This window comes from Mesocricetus auratus, unplaced genomic scaffold (assembly GCF_017639785.1).
Source record: "Mesocricetus auratus isolate SY011 unplaced genomic scaffold, BCM_Maur_2.0 Super-Scaffold_4256, whole genome shotgun sequence".
NCBI classification, from domain to species: domain Eukaryota; kingdom Metazoa; phylum Chordata; class Mammalia; order Rodentia; family Cricetidae; genus Mesocricetus; species Mesocricetus auratus.
In genome coordinates this window covers 42358923-42381842 of record NW_024429182.1, presented here as the reverse complement: position 1 = coordinate 42381842, position 22920 = coordinate 42358923, and the positions used below count along the sequence as shown (strand labels likewise).

The window sequence follows — 22920 nt, the reverse complement described above, 5'->3', positions numbered from 1 at the left end:
TTAATACTGTCCTGGACCACTGCAACCTCCGGCTCTTGTCCCCCATCATTCACCCGACAGATAGTATGTCTACAAGACCTCTGCCCTATTTGAACCTCCAGTGACTTTCTGTAACAGGATGAAATGCAAACCTTCTCTGTGACTTAGAAAAGCCCTCTGAGCTGGCCTTGGCCAACCCCATCATTCTACTGCTTTCTGCTCATACTATTCCTACTGTCTGAGGAATAGTACTAATTTGCCCTAGAAATAAACTGCAACCCTTTGCTATTCAGGGATTTTGGTGCTTTCTGCTGCTTCTGCACGGAACATTCCTCTTCCAGGTTTTCACATGATTGGCTTATATCTTAAGTCTGCAGATATTGCCTCCTCAAAGAGAACTGTCTCCTCTCCCGTCTAAAGTAGCTCTGCCCTTCTCACTCCAACTGTATTTCATCCACTATGCGCAGCTCAGTTGAAATGTTCTTGAGGATTCTCTGCTTGTATTTTGTCTTGTTGATATGGTGTAGGAACTATTAGGTATTACATACAAACCTTGGGTTTTCTTCACCATTTATTTATGATGCTTAGGTAGTAGTAACTCATTAAACTTCAAGGGGTGAGGACAAATCATTCTAATCTCTGCATGAAGCAGAACATGTGGCTAGGACACCAATGGGCCAAAGTGACTCAAGATCACTGTAAAAGCTTTTAGTTGGTTAGCTGAAGGCATTTCTTTACCTGCCTTTGTTCCTTAGGTCCTCAAATCACTCAGTAGCTCACTTGTTTCTTCTAGCAGGCCTCAAGAAGATAAATTTAGGGTTCACCTGATGCTTCAACAGGAGAAAGTGATCAAAATTTTTATTTTTCTAATATAGATTACCCAATATCAACTTGAAATCTTGAATGGTATATTTACAGCTATCTAGAGAAACATCTTTTGAGAAAATAAACAATTTGAGACTAGATACAAGAGCAACTGAAACACACACACACACACACACACACACACACACACACACACACACTCCCAGTGTACTTACTGATAGAGAATCAAAGTAAATATTGCAGATGCTTTAAATTTTTTTAGAGCAAGTGGAATTGACAGAGGAAGAACAATAAAAATGACCTTGATGAAGCTCAGAGAATCTGGGCTAACCTGTGCCATGTTACTTCTATTCTACCCCAAATAGTAACATGATGGGTTCAATGAAAATTCTGCAATGTGGGTACTAACTAGGGAAGAAGGATGAGGGACTAAGAACAAATTTAAACAGTACTTTTGAAGAAAACACCTTCTCTGTAAATACTTCTTATGGAGTACTTATTATATTCAGACAGGGCATTAATGACTTTATTGTGGATTATTATCTCACTCAGTGGTCATAAAAACCTCTGTGAATGAGTAGTATATTACCATACCACTTTAGAAGGGGAAATGGAAGCAAGGTATCTAATGTAGCTAAAGTCAGAAGTAAATGAGAAACACTAGACTTGGCTTTAGCATTACTTGAAGGCTTCACTATACTGAATACACAAAAACACTATCCTTTCAATTTTGTCTTGTTTCAATGGTTTATTGCTGCCATTTCAGATTTAGATGGGCAACGAACCAGAAAATAAATCTCCCCTTTAAAAGTTACTGCTTTTGCTACTATTTCAACTCTAAAAGTTAATGGTTCATCTTAAAAGTGAAGTCCCTTTTTTGTTCAGATTAATCCTCAGAAGATCTTCAAAGGAATGCTGAATAAATTATGCTATCCTTATTCTTCCTGGTTTTTGGGTGATGGATATCGAACCTAAGACTTTATGCATGCTAAGCACATGCTTGACTTCTGAGCTTTGTGCCAGGTCCTAAATTATGGTACTGCAAGTTCCCCAAAATTCTGAAACAAATAAACCCCATAATCTACATTTCTATGGGCTACCCTGGAATGATGCCCATGTGTTCCACGCAGAGATTCAATGTGACTCCCAGTTGGCAGGTATGGAAAGATGTTCTATCTGTACTTACCAACAACTAACTACTTGGGTGGGGAAATCTATTATTAACTTCTCTCTTATATACTTTTTTTATATGACTTACCACGATAAAAAGGGTCATTTTTTGCATTTTATTTCTCTATATCATCTATTTCTAAATAGTCCTTTGTGTTTGAATGGTTTCTCATACGACATGTTTCTAAACATAACTTTAAAAAGGAAACACTTTTAGCCGGGCATTGGTGGCACACACCTTTAATCCCAGCACTCAGGAGGCAGAGGCAGGTGGATCTCTGTGAGTTCGAGACCAAGCCTGGTTTACCAAGCGAGTTTCAGGACGGCCTCCACAACAATACAGAGAAACTCTGTCTCAAAAAAACAAAAAAAAAAAAGGAAACACTTTTATAATCAAGTGCCACATTTTTATCTGTTCTATGCATTAAGATTATAGTTTATTTCTGTTGAGCTACACACTCCAGTAAAAACAAACTTAAAAACTTTTTTCTTGGCACTGTATTACTTATCCATGTACTCATTAGTTAGCTAGCAAATCTGCCTATTAGGCTTGGGCATTCTGTATATGTACGTGTACAACCACGAAGCTATGTGCATTGCTAATAAAAGGATTTTCATATTACTGAGAAATTCAGGTTGCTCCTTCTTATGAGTGCAGTGCACTCATAATTGGAAGATTTGAACTAAACTCAAATGACTATTCTACTGGTGGCAGACTGGGCAATAATAGTAATTTGTAGTTCACAGATTTGGCAATGAATCAGCAGATGACATAGAGTATATTCATTTGGTATTAAGGCACTTTGAAAGAAAAATTCTAGGAAACAAGTTACAATTTTTATCTATCTGTTAAACGTATACAAAAGGAACTGAATGCAGACAGAACTAGGAAAGAAAATGTCTTCACAACCCTGACATTTCTTTGCTTTTTTTTTTTTTTTTGCTAGAAAGTGTTTACAAAACAAATGAGTGCTTTCACTCTCAAATCCATTTCAGAATAGTCATGGGATGGTTTAATTCAGGCTTTTGCTAAAAATCTAACCCAGGCTCACAAAATTATGCAAGACTCACTATGATTTTTATTCCTGCTCAAACATTGTACTAATTAACTGACTGCATCCCACTATTCCATATCTGGGCTGAGTCCATGAAAACATTGTGGTTAGCATCGTTTGGAGTAAACTAAATTTGATGCAGCAAACATGTACAAAATATTCACTAGAATTCAATACATCCTCTTAGATTTGTAAAGCCATAAATATGTATAAAGGGCACTCTTGGGCTTAACTTTTGTGAGGAAGATACACCCAGAACAATCTTTGATGAAATATAAATATGATTTGGTCTTTATGTAGCTTCAGTAAGAATATCAAGCACAGTGAGCACAGAGTATGGGACTAATGATAGTGAATTCTGGTATGGACTGAGAGAGCCTTCTGGGAAGCTGTGGCTTTTTATTATAAGAGGATTGAAGGACTTGCGGGGTACGGGAGGGGAAACAGAATGTACTGATGGACAATGACAGGGGTGGAGGATGTTTGTAACACAATGGGGTGAGAAGATGAGAGAGGCGAAGGAAGATCAGGCCAGATCAATGATATCATGCAGAATAGACATATACACGCTATGTAGCTGAAAATTCTATTCATTAGTGAGAATGAAGGCCTCGCTCTGGTGCATCACTCCTCTTTCCATGAGGATAAGTTCTATCATCTTTACTTTTATTCAATTCAATACAATTTAAGCTCTGGATTTTGAAACAAACATTTTTCCCCCAATAGATCGTGGAACTAGGTTTTCTGGGGACAGCATTCAGCCACTCCTTCAGGGATATCAAAGAAAATGCAAGGTTACCTGATTAGGGAGATATGGTGCCCACAGGAAAATAATATTGTCTTTGGACAGAAGTGAAACTAAATGACACCAAGAGGAGATGCCAGAAGGACCTTGCTGTGTATTCCACCAACACCAAATGGAGCTGTAATACCCAATCAATTGCTCAGCCCCAGGAATTTGCTTCTCAAAGTGTCACATTCACGTGAATTATGTATTTCTTCTGTGCAGCTCTAAATGTCCAAGTACACTGTGCATGTAATAGCAAAGACTAACTCTGAGTTCCTTTGTAGAGCAGAAACAACTCATGATGCCAGTGTTTAAGACATCTTTCCAGCGGTTCCTTGGCCCATGAGCTCCAGCAATCCTCGAGCCTGGATGGTGGCATGCCTACAAACAGCGCATGAAAATCCTCACCCCAGATGCTTTTGAAACCTACCATTCTCACCCCGTTCTCAAAGGCTTGCCGGGTGAGGGGAGCTGGCCCATCCACAGTCTTGCCGTCATCGTCTGGGCCCCAGCTGGCACTGTAGATGTGCACATGCTGTGGATTGTAGCTGACAGACTTTGCTTCCACCATGTCTGTGACATCGCCATCCAGCATCCGCACACCTTCAAAGCAGGATGGAGAAAGCTTGTTACTGTCTCCAGGAGATGATAAATAAACAGTCCACTCAGACAATTTGGGGGAATAAAGAACACATTAAAAAACTGTAAAAATATTTATTTATTCAATTATAATGTGTATGAGTCTGTCTACATGGGTTTTTATGTGTGATGTGTGTGTAAGAACCCTCAGAGGTCAGGAGAGGGATGGAGACCCTTGGAACTAGAGTTACAAACAGTTGTGAGCTACCAGGTAGATTCTGGGAACAGTGTAAGAGCAGTAGGCATTCTTGATCATCTTCCCAGCCCCAAGGATTTTAGCCAACACTTCAGTGAGCATTTTCCTGGTAAAAAGGTACCACATACTTTGTACAAGTTATCCTATCTTGCTTGGGGAGACAAGAGGGTTCATTGTGGATGTAGGAGAAAAACTGTGTTCAAAAACTTTAAAAAATATTTCTATTCTTCTTCCAAGGTTCCAAATCTTGCTTTCCCTCCTACCTTTGTTAAATGAATATTTGAGAGAGATAATGAAGTAATCTACCATGCTAAATTTCTCTCCATTGAATAACTTGGGCTCATAGATGTGAAATCTTCTAACCTTAGCAAGTGTTTAAAAGTTGCAAAGTTGCCAAGCCAGCTTTGTCTCATTTCCCATTTACCCTATAATAGTAGACTGATGTAAATTTACTGTATTTCTTTGTTGCCAAGTTATTTACAACTCAAATAATGGATGAGAATGTGTTTAACCCTTCAAATAACTCTCAAGATGTTTTTAGTAATATTTAGTCATTAATCTTCATTTAAGTTCATGCCTATCAGACAGAAATCCAGCATTAACCCTATTTTTAAAAAATAGTCACTAATATCCTGAGAAATAAATGATCTGTTAAGTGCCAACTTTTCCTTTTCAGTCTGTGTATTGGCAACTTACAACAGCAATATAACTTCTAATCATTTAGTAAGACAAAACCTTGCTTACACTAAATATCACCACTGAGACTTGTATAATTTTAAATTTAAATTTTATCATTTATTTTTTTGTATGTGGGTGTTTTGCCTGCATGTATACCTTGTGCATCACATGTGTGCCTGGTACCAGAGGAAGCCAGAAGAGGGTGTCAGATCCCTTCGAACTGGAGTTACAGATGATTACTGAGCCACCATGTGGGTGTTGGGACTCACCCTTGGGTCCCTCAGAAGAGCAGCCAGTGGTCTTAACTATTTAGCCTTCTCTCCAGGCCCTTACTTTAAAAATTATACCTCCATAGGATAAATTTACTTTTAAGGGGAGCTTTGCTTTCCTGGGAGAATTTCAAGTTTTTAACTGGTTACTAAGACACTGATTTAAACAAAAGACTCCAGTGTAGGCTGTGAGGCCTAGGTTGATTACTGTCAGGAAAACAAAACAAAATTGTTTTTTGATGGAACAGTATCTCCCTGCTTTTCTTTAATATTTAACTTTAACTACAAAAATTTAAAAAGTCAAGAAAAATAGAAATAGTGAAGGCGAATATATATGGAGCTAGTATTCAACAACTATTAACGTTCTTGCCTATTGTCATCTAAAAAGCACATTTTCAGTCAGTCTGAAGCAATTTAAATACCATGATAGACCAGACATAAAGGTTATTATGCCCTTTGATATTATATGAAAAAACATGGAGATAAAGAACTAGGACATTCTAACAATATTGTCTCCCCCAAGTATTTCTGAAGATGTTGTAGATGTTGTACTTGATTGATATGCCTCAGTTAACATTAATTGGCTGCTTGATGAGATCAGTAAGGCTTACTTCTGAGTACACTTGCAATGGGCTCTCCTGCCATCACAGCAATGAGTGGAGAAAGACCAAGCAGCTTGATTTTGAGTTGTACTTGCTAGCAAACTGAGGGCTTGTGTGCACTAATAGGAGAATAAGCCTGCACAAGTGAGCAAGCCAAATCTTGAGCTCGTGTTTCTATTGCTGGTGATGTTGAGCTTGAATATAAGACTCTAGCTTCTGGAGTCTTTTAACTCTCCCGTGACTCTCCAGGGATCTTCCTGGCCTTGGCCTCAGACTAGAATGTTACTGGTCTACCCTGTTGTGAGGTGTACAGGCCTTGGGACTAAGCAGCTATTGGGGATCCTGGTTCATAGCCAGGAGATAGCCAGAGTGCTATGATCCAGCCTCCAATTATGTAAGATAATTTGGTAAATGTCCTTCTATAGTTATATATTAATATGTAAACAGGCTCACATATAGGTCCTTTATATATATGTGCATATGTATGCATGTGTATATTCTACTGGGTTTTTTCTTCTATAGGACTCTTAGTCATGCCACCGGTTCATGTTTTTTTTTTATATTTTAATTAACACACAAGTGTATATAATTCTGGGTTATTATAGAATATTTACACTTGGGATCTTTTGTTATTTTGTATTATGGTATTGGTGTGTGTACATATGTGGATGCAGGCATGTGTGTGTAGGTTAGAGGCCAATGTCAGGTGTCCTCAGTCCCTTTCTACTTTAATTTTGGGGGTAGGGCTTCTCAAGGAATCTAGAGATGACAGATTTGGCTGAGTAGGGTAGGTTGGTCTGCCAACACGCCCCAAGGATCCTATTGCCTCCACTTTCCCAGTACTAGGATTATAGTCACACAATCCTGTACCTGATTCTTTATGTGCATGTTGAGGATACAAAATGAGGTACTCAACTGTGGTGCCACGAGCACTTCGCTGAGTGAGCTATTTCTCTAGCACCCACTTTTAGATTCTGAGAGAAGATGAATATCATCAAGTCATGCAGAGACAAATACAGTGGGGAAAATTCCTGAAAATTATGGAATGGACACTGATCCTCTGAAAGGGAAGCAGATAACTCAGTGATGGTCTGCATGTCCTGGGTCCTGAACAGTCATTGCTTGTTTTCAGTTATTGTGGATATTTAAAGCTCCTATGCACTCTTCCAGAACAAAGGCAGACATATACTACTTCGCCTTGTTAAGCTGTACTTGGAAGCATCCTCCTGCACCTCTAAATTAAACACTAGAACTGCCCCCAATTAAGCATTTAAGAGTGTCCAGGTGAGAACATGAGAGCATCAGAACATTACCTAAACTTGGGTTGTCTGTAATGCAATTTATGTCTGCTAAGTGACCCTTAGAAGGTCATGAGGTATTTTTTGTTTTGACTGAAAAAGCATAAAGAACTTCATAATTTAGTCAAGTTTAAAGATTAACAGTTCCTTCTTCTTTTCTTATTATATAAACTTTATGCTTTGGGTCTGAGGAGTTAAATTGTCATTCAGAATATTCTTATTTGGGACGTTTTTTGAGTTATCACCATACATTTACCTTTTTAAGGAAGTATAGTTAAGCTTGATCAGCAGCTATGAGGGAGCTCAGAGTTTATTCAGTTCTTCCCTCAGGGTCAGTCAGAGTGCTGGGCCAGTCTTTATTTCTGGGAATGTAATCAAATCACAGCAATAGAGGACACAAGCTCATATGTGAGAGGTGACTGTTGAGGTACCTTGAATATGATTGTCCTGGGTGAACGGGGGGGCGCTCCATCATTCTTATCACACCTCAGGAAGAGCCTCTGTCTTTATCACAGTGGATGCTCCTGAGTGCAGCTATTTATTGGGCAACAAGCTGTCAAGCCCAGAAGTGAAGGATGAAAGGAAGACAATAAAGCACTGACAGTCAAGCAAATCTCAGGAACCTGCTTTAAGCGCAGCTCCACCATGGTTCCTCCAACTATAGCTTTGTTTTTGCCAAAATCAGCGACCTTTGGTCAACTGGGGCCCAAAAATATGACATGGGGAATTCTAGAAATAAACAATTCATGTTTCAAGCAATCTTTCTTAATATATTTCTTTGTACTGGTTTCATTTAATTGGTTATTTAATTGGTTATCATTAGCTTCTCCCTGATGGGGGAAGTCCTTCTGTGTATATGTTGATGAATAAAGCGCTGTTGGCCAATAGTGAAGCAAGATAGGTGAGACTAGGAGACACAGAGGATTCTGGGACATGTAGTCAAGTGTAGAGAGTCATTGCCATGTGATCATGGGGAGAGGACATATGAGGCTGCATCCTCGGTAAGATAAGACCATATATATAAATAACTATAGGTTAATATATAGGTAATTATAGGTTAATAATTAAGTCAGAGCTAGCCATTAAGAAACAAAGCAAACAGCCAACAGCTTCATAATTAATATAGTGTTTTGTTTGTTATTTGGGAGCTAAAGTGGTGATGGGACCCAGGCAGCTGGTAGGAAGACTAAACCTTACTTCTCACTATGCTCAGTCTGTCTGATAAATAACCACAGGCATTTGCAAGACAAAACAAAGTTATCTACATCTACGGAGGGCTGGGAACTGTCTGCCTGATGCAGTCACTGGGAGTCTTGGATGAGGAGTGATTATTACAATCTAAATGCTTCACACTGGTATTGTGGTTAAGAATGGCACTTTTTAGTTTGAGATGAACTATTTGGTAGCAAATAGGGTATTGGAACAATGTACTCATCTGGCTGCTCTGCTGAAGTTTGTATTTCTGACACCCTTTAGTCTACTTAGGGGACATCCTCAGGTCTAATGATGAAGTCACTAGGGTCTATTAGAATGCTGTCTTCCCATTTGTGTGTGGCTGAGGCAATCATCTGTTGCTTACAACGATGATTACAAGTGGCAAAGTTGGAGTCCACGTTGGCTAGATCTTTATAATAAACATACCTGTGCCTGAGTTGAGTATAGGTGAGCAATGTATACTGCCCAAGGTTATTTAGAAGAACTATGGTTGTGACATGCTGGGGGATCTTGTAGCAAGTGTCCATCACTGTACTGAATATCATCTTTCACATGGTTCCTATGTAGTCAGGAGAAGTTCAGCTCTGTCATGCGTAGACATGCCCACCACCAGTTTGAAAAGGATTCTGAAAAGCAGTCAACTAAGAGCTTCCTGGCTCCTGTGTGTATCCTTGGAAGTATCCCATACCTCCAATCTTGGCATTGAAAGCGATTCCAACGGTGCAGTGAGAGTTGTTTGCGGCGGCTGCCACTTCTCCAGCACAACGGGTCCCATGCCTGCAGTAGAACAGACACAGTTTCTAAAGTAAGACACTCTGTTCTCACCAGTTCTATGTGTCACAGCCAAAGCGGAGAAGAAAGTATCCAGCTGTGGGTGTTTCGAGAGCTTCCTACCCAAGTAGAACTCACTTGTCTGTGGCAAATTATTTAGCAATCCATCATGTGATTTTGAGTTGTATTTTGAAGATATTTATTTTTTGGTATACTTTAGGGCAGAAAATCACCCTAAAGGTTGAAACTGAACCGTATGACTTGTCGGGGACCATTTTGCTTGTACTCTCTAATAAGCCACAGGGCACACATGGCTATTAGATGCCTAATACATGACTACAGAAATATCATCTCAAGTTTTCATTTTATTTAATTCTGAATAAACTTAAAGACTAATTCTTGGTTTGGGTATAAGACATACTACAAATATGGATATAAAAGAATGCTCTTTTTAACTTCATTATTTAGTTTTCTGAGAATTTTCGTATATGAGAACTATATTTACATTTTCTCAATTTCTACTCTCTTCTCTCTTCCCCCAACTTCTGTGTCCCCTCAACTTGCTCTCAAGTACATGATCTTTTCTTTTATAATTATAATTGTCTGCCTTATAAACTGTACACTTAAATACAGTCCAAGTAATTCCTTTGAAAATTTATTATCTAAACTGCAATATTCTATCAAATTGCAAAGATATTGCATAAAATATATATCTTGATAATTGCTTTAAACCAATTGTGTGTAAAATATTGAGGCATGTCAAGACTTAGTTCATTTATTCCTTTTCTTTTTCTTATGATTTTTTAAAATGTGGTCATTAGAAAAGAAGGTTTGGGTTAAATTTTTTTTATAAGAATTCCCTGTTGGGGGACTGATCCAGATTCCATGAATGTAGTCTTAGTGAGGAGGCCACAGAAATCACTGGGGCCTTGGGTTGTAGATCAGTGTTTACCATGGTTTATGAATGATCTTTGGGAGCCCATTCCAAATAGAGGGATGCTCTCTCAGCCTGGAAACATTGGGAAGGGCCTAAGTCCTGCCCTGGATGAAATGACAGACTTTAGAGATCTCTCCAAGGAGGGCATCACCCTCTCTGGGGAATGATGTGGGGATTGGATGGGGGAGCTGGGAGGGCTGGGAGGGCTGGGAGAGGGAGCTGGGATTGACATGTGAAGCATTCATGTTTCTAATTTAAATATAAATCATTACAAAAAGAATTCCCTGTTGCTTTTTTACCACAGCAATGCTCCTTAGAAATACCTTCTGGCTGAAACAAAACAGTTGTTTGGAAAAAAATGATACAACAAGAGATAGTCACACAGAGTGAATCAAGTTAGCCTCAAAAAGGCAAATATTTCATGCATTTGTTTGTGGGTGCTAGATAATATTTGCCTGAATAAACCCATGCATATGTATCTGACATGAGAATAGAAGGGGACTTAAGGGAGGAAAGGAAGGTGCATGGAGAAAATATGCTCAAAATACATTATATACCTGAATAAAAGTGTCCTTATAAGGCCCAGAAATGTGCGCAATGAATATACTATGCCAATTAAAAACAAACAAAAGCCTTCTGGCTGAAAGACCTTCCACCACCTTGTCTGGAGTCAGCAGAAGAGGTTCAAGTATAAAGAACAGATTGTTCAGAAGTCATGGCTTAGAACATATATCACGGCTTAGAGTGTAGTATTGAGACAATTGCTACATCACCACTGAGCCTGGAGGAAAACCACCAAAATAGGACTAATGCCTGCCATGGCTTAGGAAGAGAGGTGACAACTCTCTCTATGGTGTGAGTGTGATGTCTGGTGCCCATTCCTGCCTTCATTGTAGGGATGAGAACACCTAGAGGCATTTAAGATTTGAGGACCTCTGTGGGAAGAGAAGACAGCCCCCAAGTTACCAGCTCTCGGTCTTGGACATTCCACTCCACTGTTCTTTCCCCTTTTATTAATCTGCTATGGCCTACTTGTCATGAGATATAATGAGTGCCTCTCCAACTGTAAACAACTTATAGGCACTGAGGTATGTTTGCTAAAAGATATTCCATACTATTCTTTTCATTTAGTACATATTTCTACACAAATATTAATCTAGATGTATTAGTGGCTACTATTACACTGGATTATTCTTCATATGGTAGTATAAATAACGTGTGATTTTTATACTTATTTGGCTATATGTAAACCCATATACACTTACAAATTCTTTTAATATATCTTTCATCCCCAGACTGTTATTCAGGTTTTTACTAATATAAACAAGAATGTGATCAGCAATTTTGAGCTCATATATATATATGCCTATATATATGTGTGTGTGTATAATTTAGTAATTTATTAACTGAAGATAAGTTACAAGAAGTAGAATTACTGGACGGAAGAGTACAGTGGACAGAAACAGATAATAACCTGGAAAAATGTAACTAAAGTATATGAAAACAACATGTCTTTAACATTATTGGTGTAGGGTTGTAAAGATGGCTCAGTTGGTAAATGGCTTATATTGCAATCACAAAGACCTGAGCTCTTCCTCAGTGCCTATGTAAAAAAGTCAATGACAGTAGCATATACTTGTGAGGCAGATCCCTGGAGTTTGCTAACCAGCCATTCTAGATGAATCCATACATTCTTCATCCAATGAGAGATTGTCTCAAAACAATAATACACACACACCATACATTCATACATATACCACAAACACTGTACATATATCACACACACCATATATATAGACTACGCACACACATACACACATACACACATACACACACACACACACACACACACACACACTCCTAAATGCCAGTATGTCTACAGTAGTATACATGTAATGTATATACCAGAGAGAAAGTGGGAGAAAAAGGGGAGGGAGAGACAATAAGCAAAGCTGAACATAATCATGAAAAATGGAAAAAATATTTGTAGAAGCCCTTGTGTATGAGTTTTTCAATCTCTTATCTGTGCTCAGATGACATAAAAAGTATCTAATTTTTAGTTCTTGGCCTTGACTACATTTGCCGTGGAACATCAGTGGAACTACTCATTCAGTACTTAGGCTTGTTTTATGAACAGATTTTTCTGAAGCACTGGTTCAAAGTTCTCCCTGCCTTTCCTATTATATCTATTGCAAAAATACAAATTAGAGAAGTGTTGTTCACTGAAGGAATTTTAGGCTGTCACACCCAGTGTTTAATTTTGGATGGACTCATAGTTATTCTTCCATGCTAATATATTATTGTGGGGAATGTGTTTGTGTGTGTGTGTGTGTGTGTGTGTGTGTGTGTGTGTGTGTGTGTGTGTGTTTGGGAATATTTGTGCCACAGGACATGTGCAGAGGTTAGAGACATTCGTGAACTTGCTTTTGTTCATCTACCTTTACACAGACTTCTGGATTCTAACTGAGGTTTACTGTCTTCTGCATCAAGTCTGTTTACTTGCTGAGCTATTGTATAGGTCTGGGTTATATCATGTTAATTATTAGAAAAACTTTCAAGTATTAAAGAACAATTATTTCTTGTGTGCATCCCAAACACAACTGATAATTTTCCCTTGAGCTCAGCAATTGTTAAGTTAGAGTGTTCATTAGGCATGTGCTCAATAGTACATCAAGTTATAAGTTATTCTTACAATGACAGCTCAGGCTAGAGAGTATAGGCAGCAAAGACAACCCTGTCCATTGAGGGTGGGAGTGCAAACTTGAGGCACTATTTTAAGCAAAATAAAACCAAGATATCTTTAACTAGGGGGAAGCCCATTTAGTGTAATTGCTTATTGACACATTCATGTCCAGTTCTTTTATTTTTTATTGTGTTAGAGTTCATGTACCATGTGGTAGGTAATCCTATGAATTCAGTCATTGAAACTGAACAACAGGCTATGTAAAATCATTAATACCATTTTCTTCTTTTCACAAACAGCATATACTGTAGAGTGTCTTAGTTGGGCTGCCCATGTCTCATCCCCATATCATGAGATACACATAATGAGAGTCACTCTTTGGATTTTTTTAACCCTAGAAATTACATAGAGACATAAGCACATTCTTTGCCTTAACCCCACCCCCTTGCAATCTGTACTCTCCTTTGGCATATTTGATATTCAGCTCAGAATTTTTTGTTGGCTCCAGAAAAATGACTTGTTAGTGAAAGCAAGTAGGCCATCCAGGGATTCTGGACTACCACAACCTCACACATGTCAGTCCACAGTCTCCCACTGGCTACTGTTTCTGGCAGGAAGTCACTGGTTATGTGATCTCTTTCTGCAAACTTTGCAGATTTTTCTGAGAAATATCTTAGAAAATATTCTGTAGAATTCTTATACTGGCAATGCTGAATTCTGCAGAGTTCCTAGTTATTGTCTCTAAGAGCTGTCTTCTCACCCGTCTCGTGACTTTCCCCTTTTTTTAGGGTCGATGAATTCTCTCTCTCTCTCTCTCTCTCTCTCTCTCTCTACTCTCTCTCTCTCTCTCTCTCTCTCTCTCTCTCTCTCTCTCTCTCTGCTAACCTTTGAGACCTCACAGTTCTCTCTTTACATATTGCATCCTGTATAAGTCTGTCCCTTTTCTATCCCAACTATTTTATCTTCATCCATGCCAAATCTACTATTTAATCCATTCAAGGTGCATTCCCTTCAATTTCTGTTTTACTTTTTAAAGTTCATTTTACTCTTTAAAATAGAACCTGCTGAGTTGATTCTGATAATCTTTTCTTAACACCTTCTGATATCCCTTTCTTTACACATGTAAATTAAATACAAGAATTATAAAATACAAAAATCCAATTAAAGCATGCTTGTTGCTAAATGATTTTTAGGGTGCCATTTTCCAAATGTTGTTCCAGGGATGGGGTCATATTGTTTGCACTTTTATCTTTATGCTTTCTCTGGGGCTCATGGGGAAAGCTCACTCCTCCAAAGAAAATTTTAATCTCTTTCTGCGGCTATTTGGTGACCAACCAACACAAGCACATGAATTATAGATCCAAATCTAAGTTCTGGTTTTTCTTTTTTTTAATTTGTTTTTTTCCTCTTCCTTTTTAAAAAAATAAAGTTAGAAACAAGCTTGTTTCACATGTCAATCCCACCTCCCTCTTCCTCCCTTCCTCCCCCGCCCTCCCCACCAGGGCCCCCGTCCCCCACCCAGTCTCCACTCTGATCCCCAGAGAGGGTGAAGCCCTCTATGGTGGATCTCCAGAATCTGCCATTTCATCCAGGGCAGGGCCTAGGCCCTCCCACAAGAACCCAGGCTGACAGAGCATCCCTCTTTGGGGAATGGGCACTCAAAGTCTATTTGTATCCCAGGGATAAATACTACCCAAGGCCCCATAGATTACCAAGGCCTCCTCACTGACACCCACATTCAGTCCCATGCTGTCCACACGGCTATCAATCTGGGGTCCAAGAGCTCCCCCCTGTTCAGGTCAACTGTTTCTGTGGGTTAAACCAGCCCAGTTTTAACTCCCTTACTTATCAGTTCTCCTTTTCTGTGACTGGATTCCAGGAGTTCAGTTCAGTGTTTAGCTGTGGGTATCTGCCTCTGCTTCCATCAGTTGCTGGATGAAGGTTCTGTTTCCTAGACTCTCTGGCAGTGGGATTGTATGCTGGCAATCCCCAGATTCATGTCTAAAATCCATAAATGGATGAGTACACGCCATGTTTCTCTTTTTGTGACTGGGTTACCTCACTCACGATGGTTTCTTCTAGTGCCATCCATTTGCCTGCCAATTTCAAGATTCCATTGTTTTTTTTCTCCGCTGAATAGTACTCCATTGTGTAAATGTACCACATTTTTTCTATCCACTCTTCAGTTGAGGGGCATCTAGGTTGCTTCCAGGTTCTGGCTATTACAAATAATGCTGCCATGTACACAGTGGAACAGACATCCTTGTTGTATGAATGTGCATCTTTTGGGTATATGCCTAACCGAATCTAAGCTCTCACAAGATAGATTATATACTCTTTTATTGTCTTGTGCTACCTGCTACCTACTTGACAAAGTCCAACAAACTGTCTGATTCACTGCATATAGCTCTTTTCCCGTTAAGGTGATGGAGACAGTGCTTCAAGGTTCCATTTTACACAAGAATTCTTTTTCTTGCCCCATTAGACCATGTGCCATTTTTGTCTGCACTCTCTGCTTTCCTGAAATACATCTCCCATAGGGGCTAGAGCTGGTTGCTCAATCAAGACAAGTATGTGCCCAGTCAGTCTTATGTATTTGTATCTTCCCAGAGAAATTCTCATGGAATCCCACTAGCTTAGTCACCCACAAGTCATTTAGTACTTTCCTGGGAAATTGAAGGTACTGTACTAGGAGCTATAACATTGAATGCCTGCTTTCCCCACACCATTTAAAAACAGAATTATTAGCTTGGTTCCGAATTCCTTAAATGTAACATAGGTTGGCACCAATTGTGCACATCTTTAATACACAGCACAAGTTGTTCTCAGTTGATTTTTTTCTTTACATTAGTTTCTTGAAAAACTTCTTTGTGTTGTTCTTCATAGCAAAATATAAACCATTTTTATGAAATGGCAAACTATCAGAGGCAAACTGCCTTTCTCTGCTTGTTCACATTGAAAATATCAGTTAGATAATATATCATTGCATAATGTCACTCACGGTGCAAATGACTGGCTAAACTACATTTAAAGAAACTACGAGCTCTGGATGACAATGATCGTTACCCCACAAAATACCAGTGATCTTTTTACTTTTACATCTTAGTTATACTCAGTATTTTGACATGGGTTTACAATGAATCATAGGGAAATAATTACCATCATAACTGGTTTGAAGTTAAAGTGTGTGAGCAAGTCTCAGAAAAGAACAGGGTTGGGCAGCATCGATAATGTCATGTCAGTTAAACACTAAAGCACTAAGAACACCTAAGTAAGAACTTTGCTGAAAGGTGCATGTAGTGAGAACTCCTTAGAAATCAGGCCCTATTAAAAACTGCCTGTGAAACTTCTGGAAAATAACCCAGTTACACACATTATAATGGATCTTAACACCATTGACTTAGAAAAACCCTGGACATTAAAAACTAAATTGAACATGGACATACTAACACTTTAAAGGTGTTTCTCAATGCATCATTCCTCTGGAGTATTTTCAGGATGCTGGTAAGTGTGAAACCGTTTTTCATTATTTTCCATCAATAAAGAATTTAAATTCAAAATGGTCTTGACACAAAAGCCATGTTAATCTTTAATCTACTTCTCTTTCTTACCCAATTTTATCATCTACTACAGCCAGTTCTTTACAAGTATCCAATGGAATTAAAGGGTTCAAGACATTTCCACTGGCTTCTTTTACTGAAAAGTTGGAAACTCACATGATGTTATCTGCTAATTGATGCTTATACGTTATGAACACATAAAATGTGGTGAGGTGGGTGTACAACTTAACTCACAGCTGTGATTTTAAGTAGTTGGCCCTTCCTTCCTTCACACCTCGTCCATTCAGCACACTGCTGAGTGAATGTCATTCTTCATTGGAGCTACCTGGGTTAGAAACCCTAACTTACTGGGGCTTGCCCATGTCAATCCCACCTCCCTCTTCCTCCCCTCCTCCCCCCTCCTCACCAGGCCCCCCAGTCCCCCACCCAGTCTCCACTCCAATCCCCAGGGAGGGTGAGGCCCTCCATGGTGGATCTCTAGAAACTGTCATTTCATCCAGGGCAGGGCCTAGGCCCTCCCACAAGAATCCAAGCTGACAGAGCATCCCTCATTGTGGGATGGGCACTCAAAGTCTATTTGTATGCCAGGGATAAATACTACCCAAGGCCCCATAAATTACTGAGATCTCCTCACTGACAACCATATTCAGGGGGTCTGGGTCAGTCCCATGCTTTCCAGCCAACCATCAATCTGGGATCCAAGAACTCCCCCTTGTTCAGGTCAACTGTTTCTGTGGGTTAAACCAGCCCAGTCTTAACTCCTTTGCTCATCAGTTATCCTTTTCAGTGACTGGATTCCAGGAGTTCAGTTCAGTGTTTAGGGGTCACATGCACATGTAGACAAGCATGAACTATTGACTTCATAGAAACCACGCTCAGCAATAGGCCAGAGATCAGGATGTCCGTGGAGCTCTTCCTTAGCACCTGACATCACATCTCACGGAGGAGAGAGTTACATGTGTAGGAATCCAACAAAGCAAGTGGCTAAATGCCTGCTGGTTTCCTTCCTCTCTTGCCATAAGTATCTCCAACTGTCCATGGATCCTGCCAATCGGCACCAATTCTCTTTCCGTTTGACATCTGGCATGCCCGTTCTTTCTTGAGGATGTTTGCCTTGTATAAATCTTAGAGAAAAACATGTATTTCAAAAAAGCCTTTCTGGAGGGGAAGAGGCAGCAAGATAGAGGGAAATGTTCTCCAACAAACAGTTCAAAAGTGGTGGTCTTGATTTTTCTTGTCATATGTGATAATACTATATTTATATTCTACTCATTCTGAATATCACACTAAACTTGCCAAATAGGCAAAGCAGACAGGATTTCTCTTCCTTTACAAATGAGAATGATTATCTTGGCAGATGGTGAATGGACGGTTTGAAGCGTAGGAGGACAAAAAGTGGCTCAGAGTGCTCCGGGTGTGTTAACTATGGCTTTTCAGGACCCTGGCCAACCTTGACCTTTGGGCCCACATTCTGAATGGAGATCGAGATTTTATTATTTGCTTGCCTACTCTCCTACTCTGTGACTGCAGCTGACACTGTGTCAGACAGATGATCTGAATATTTGACAACATTATTTTTTAACAGCCACATTATCTTAAAACATAGGTCTAGACTTACGGTATTTTCCCCTCCTCCCTCTATCCATCATAGCTTAGAAAAGTAATTCATTTTTTTGTTAACTGAAAGAACATTCAAAGCTCATGTCCCTAGTCCATATCTAAAGGATAAAGAAATTCTTTTGTTTCTCAGACCCCCCCTTTCTTGCCATGCTTCTGTTCTTGTTATATTTTGAAGTGACAAAATATAAGAAACACTCCATACAGGCACACAAGGACATGTGCATGCAACACTGACCAGGACAGTTAGCCCCCTCTTTATCTGGCTTTTCTCCCCACTAATCACTGCAATCTCTAGTATGTCTAACCTACTAATCAGGACAAAGGAACAGGCCCTTGGCTTGGCTGCCTGTTTAATATTCCAGACTTGCACCTGTTACAGTTTTTGGTTCCCTCTTTGGCTTGAAGTGATTAGTTTTCCACGTGGCACTTAAATTGGTTTCTATGAAGTCAATAGTTCATGCTTATCTACATGTTGCATGTGATCCCTTAATGTCCCCTTCCCTCTGAAGCTAAAAGTGGGTCTAAAGCCCTGTTTTCCAATCTCTCCTAACCTCTAACCTCTTACCAGAGAGTTAGTTATCTTTAGTGTTCTTAAACACCAATGTACTAGTTTTTATTCCATGTAACTAGAGCTTTATAAACAACTTAATGTCATTTTCTACCATAAACAGAGGACTGAGAAACTGTCTCATGGAGCTCTTGACTATAAATAGACAGAAATTACTCATTCCTGATGATTCACTTTAGGTCTGTTCTCCGTGAGCTAAGAATCAAGTGGTTTCTTTTAAAAGTTCACTGATGTAGATCTGGAGGGTCCAACATTCCCTTGGAAGGTCTAAGACAATGCTCAATTTTGTCCCCAGGACATTTGTTTATGTTACAGAAATAAACACTATCTCCAACCCAAGAAAACAGAAAGGGAAAACCTGCTTCTCCCCGTACCTCCTCCCCTTTCTGTTCGCCCCCACCCTTTCATTTTGTTTGTTTTTGTCCTTTGAAACAGTCTCACTCTGTAGCCCAGCAAGATCCAGAACTCATAAGGTAACTTCAGCTAGAGTTGAGCTCACAATTTTCTTGCGTTAACCTCCTGAATGTGAAGTCACCAGTATACATCACAACACGCAGTTTTAACCCCTTCTTCAAGTAAACTATAGACTTTTTGGAATCCTTTGTTGGAAATTGCCAAAGCACCCCAAAAGTATATTTTATTGAACAATATTAGGCCTCCCTTCCTCCTTCATATTCTATTGTATTCTGTAATGTTTAGTTCTTTTTTTTATTACAAGCTTGGAACCTATGAAGTTGAGTAATCTGAGGTTCACAATATTGGTGAAAGAGTATCTCTGCTAGTGATTAACATAACCTTTTACTTTTTCCTATGAAAAGTTACTGTGACTGAGCTTTCTAGCTATTTTGGCTGATATCTGATGACAATAGGATACTAAGTAGCAAACAACACTATTTAAAAAGAACAAAGAAAACCAGTGTAGCAGTACAGTGCAATAATTTCAGCACATGGATGACCGAGACTTAGGATCAGAAATCCATGGCCAGTCTAGGCTTATAGCAAGAGCCCATCTCAAAAAATAAATCAACACCAAAACATGGTTGCCTGAATTACTGTGAACTGAGAGACTTGTGGCCAGGGTGGTAAACACATGCTAATTCCCTGCTTTGAGCTTTCGAGGCTAGGCTCAGGAATAGGTATCCCCTTCCTCTCACGGCCTTGGAAGCTACATGGTCATAGATTTTCCCCTAAGCAAAGAGATTCTCATAGCCAAGCATCACTTGACAGGCAGCGGTAGTACATTATTAGAGGGGAAAATAACTCTGGGAGTGCTAGGGACATTGGGTAGGAGTGGGGACCTAATGGGGCTGGTAGACTGGGGGCTAGAGCATTGGGGTGGCTCAGGGTTTGGGAGGTTGGAGGCCAGGGATTGGTAGGGTGCTAGAAACTGGGGAGCAGTCTCAGGTGGTAAAGTGACAGTAATATAAGCATGAGGACCCCAGTTTGGATCTCCAATACCCACAGAAAAGGCAACCTGCTTGGCAGTGGTGCCTGCAATCCTGGTGCTAGGAAGGTGGGGAGCAGGAGGATCCCCAGTGCTTGTTAGTTAGTATAGCTGAATCGGTGAGCTCCAGGGTCAGTGAGAAATCCCAAGCAAAAAATTAGGTAGAGAAGCGACTGAGGAAGACATCCAGCTGCACTTCAGGCATCCACATGCACCCACATACACTACGACACAGGCGCACACACACGTTAAAGAAAAAAAAAAGAACTTCATTGGAAACTGTCACACTGCCATGTTATTTGTCTATTCTAAAAAAACAGAAAAATTTCCTCTGGAGCTTAATGAGCTCTATGAGTTTGACTAATTGAACCTAAGATCAGTGGCATAGTGTTGCCAGGTTTATGCAGATAATTATCAAGTATTGTGGTACATGCTAATTAAGGTTTAGGAGCAAAGTGCTTTCAGAATTTCTGCTCCAGTTGTTTTGATTTGGGGTTGGTGTCCATGAAAATACTCAGTATGCAGGCTGAATGGCCTCCCCTTTGCCACCTAGGCTGATTTTTCTATAACTTCACGTTATCATAATTAGAAGAAAATTTCCTAATTAGAACTCAGTAATGCATGAAGTGTGGAGGTGTACACTGAATGTGTAAGCCAAAAGACTGGAAAAAGGCCCATAGAGGTAAGGAAAGAAACAACGTCAAATTATGGTTTTCATTCCTTTGTGGTCTTTTTCTATATCTCTCTCCATCCTTTGCATGTTCACAGAAAGTCACATTATATAAATGTCTTAAATAGCAAAAACAATACACCAGGGTGCTACTATATACTCAAAATAGACAATATTTCACCTTAACCTGTGAACTGTAAGCAGTTTGTGGCTAGTGATGTAATGAGTTAACTGAAACAAATGAAACTACTTCCGTGACTTCCAGCTAATTAATTTTTCCAAATCGTCCCTTCAGTAAGTGAGAATAAACCAAGAACTGAAGGATGTGTTGTCACTAAGGATTCAGAGGTGAGAACAACACATGTGATGTGATGTAGTGTCAATGTATTTTCTTGGCCAAGAAATCTTAATAATGTACACACCTGTATTAATTTAACAATGTATTTAATGGATCAACTTCTATTAGCTTTTGTTACTATATTTAGATAATATATCATTCAATACTCGCTGTAAAACAGGCTAAAATACATTTTAAACGTGTTAAGAGCTGGTGAAAAGAGGTGGCATAAATATCTGATCTCACTTGGACGGAGACTGCTTCCTGATCATGGAAACACTGACAAACTACTGAAGACAGAAGTTTTTCTTTCCAAGTAATAAGTATTGAAAATCCGTGACTATGGTATATCCCCATTTATCCAAAATACAGGTAACAGAGGCACTGCGCTCCAGTCTAAGGACTCTTTTAGTGTTATCAAATTCCTTCTGCAAGACACTCCAGACTCTCCAAGTCTGAGGAGTACCAGAGTCATCTTGCAATCTGGATGAAAGTTAAAGCATAGCTAAAAAAATCCTGATGCCTTATAGCCACTCAACCATCATGCAATCCTTTCAGCTTAGCAACACCAAGAGAGCTCCAGCCTTGATTTACCAATTACAGTCCTGACTCCCTTTGCAAGCTTCATGGCATCCTCGCACATATCAGACTTTTTTTTTTAACATTACAGAAGTACTAACCCAACAAGTAGGAAAAAACCTCCTTTAAGCAAAAATCGTAATTCCTAATTGTCAGTTTCACAATTTAATGTATATAGTACACTCTGTGCTAAAATAACATATGGCATAGACTTTTATTATGATGGTATTTGCATGAGCACAAGGACATGAATTGATAAACACTGTCGGTAATGAGCTTGACTTTATGAGGCAACATGAGGCCTTGGCACTTTTTCCTTTTGAAAATGTGAAAATCACCCTCAGCTAGATGATCCTCAGTTCATTTGAATTAAAGTCTTTGTTTTCTAGGCATGGTGGAAATAAAGTTAGTCTTTTTAGAGCTGGAAACCACACACCTTCTACCTTTTCTACCTCTTTTACTGATACTGAATAGTTTTACACAAGTTTACACCGTTGGTAAATGTCACTATTACCCATGAACTCCGTGGTTAAGAGCACTACCACATGAGTGAGGGCTGGAGTCCAGATCTCTACAGCATGTAACAAGTCAGGTGGCAACAGTGCACACCTATACACCAGCTCTGTGGTTAATGGAGACTATAGAATCTCAGGGCTTGTTAGCTTCCAGCCACATAGAAAACATTAGAGCCCAAGGAAGAGAGAAACCATGCATCAAAAAAAAATAGGTGTAGAATGATGGAGGATGCCTATTTTGATCTCTCTAATCTTGCATAAGTGTGCAAACCTCACTCCCCCAAACCTGTTTGCACATCACACACACACACACACACACACACACACACACACACACACTGCTTAATACAATATACAACTTACAGTTTAGACATAAAAATCAAGGGGAGTAGTAAAATTCTTTAAATATTATTTATATTAATATAATATAATATAATATATTTTCTCATGTTTAATTTTATCTGGCTTCCCTCACAATCTTGTATTATATGTCTTTTATCTCCAAATTTTAGGTAGGGAAACT

General features: G+C 39.3%; 1 protein-coding gene across 3 annotated transcripts in view; it reads right to left on the bottom strand.

The window, feature by feature from the left end:
• The window catches only part of Pcsk5 (proprotein convertase subtilisin/kexin type 5), a 411139-nt gene that overhangs the window by 242295 nt on the left and 145924 nt on the right, over positions 1-22920 (bottom strand). For all 3 annotated transcript variants that reach the window (XM_040746607.1, XM_040746615.1, XM_040746617.1), the window contains exons 6-7: positions 9402-9490; positions 4247-4419 (exon numbers count right to left, since the gene is read on the bottom strand). In XM_040746607.1, the coding sequence (XP_040602541.1) occupies positions 4247-4419; positions 9402-9490 (262 nt within the window). The remainder of the gene's footprint in view (positions 1-4246; positions 4420-9401; positions 9491-22920) is intronic.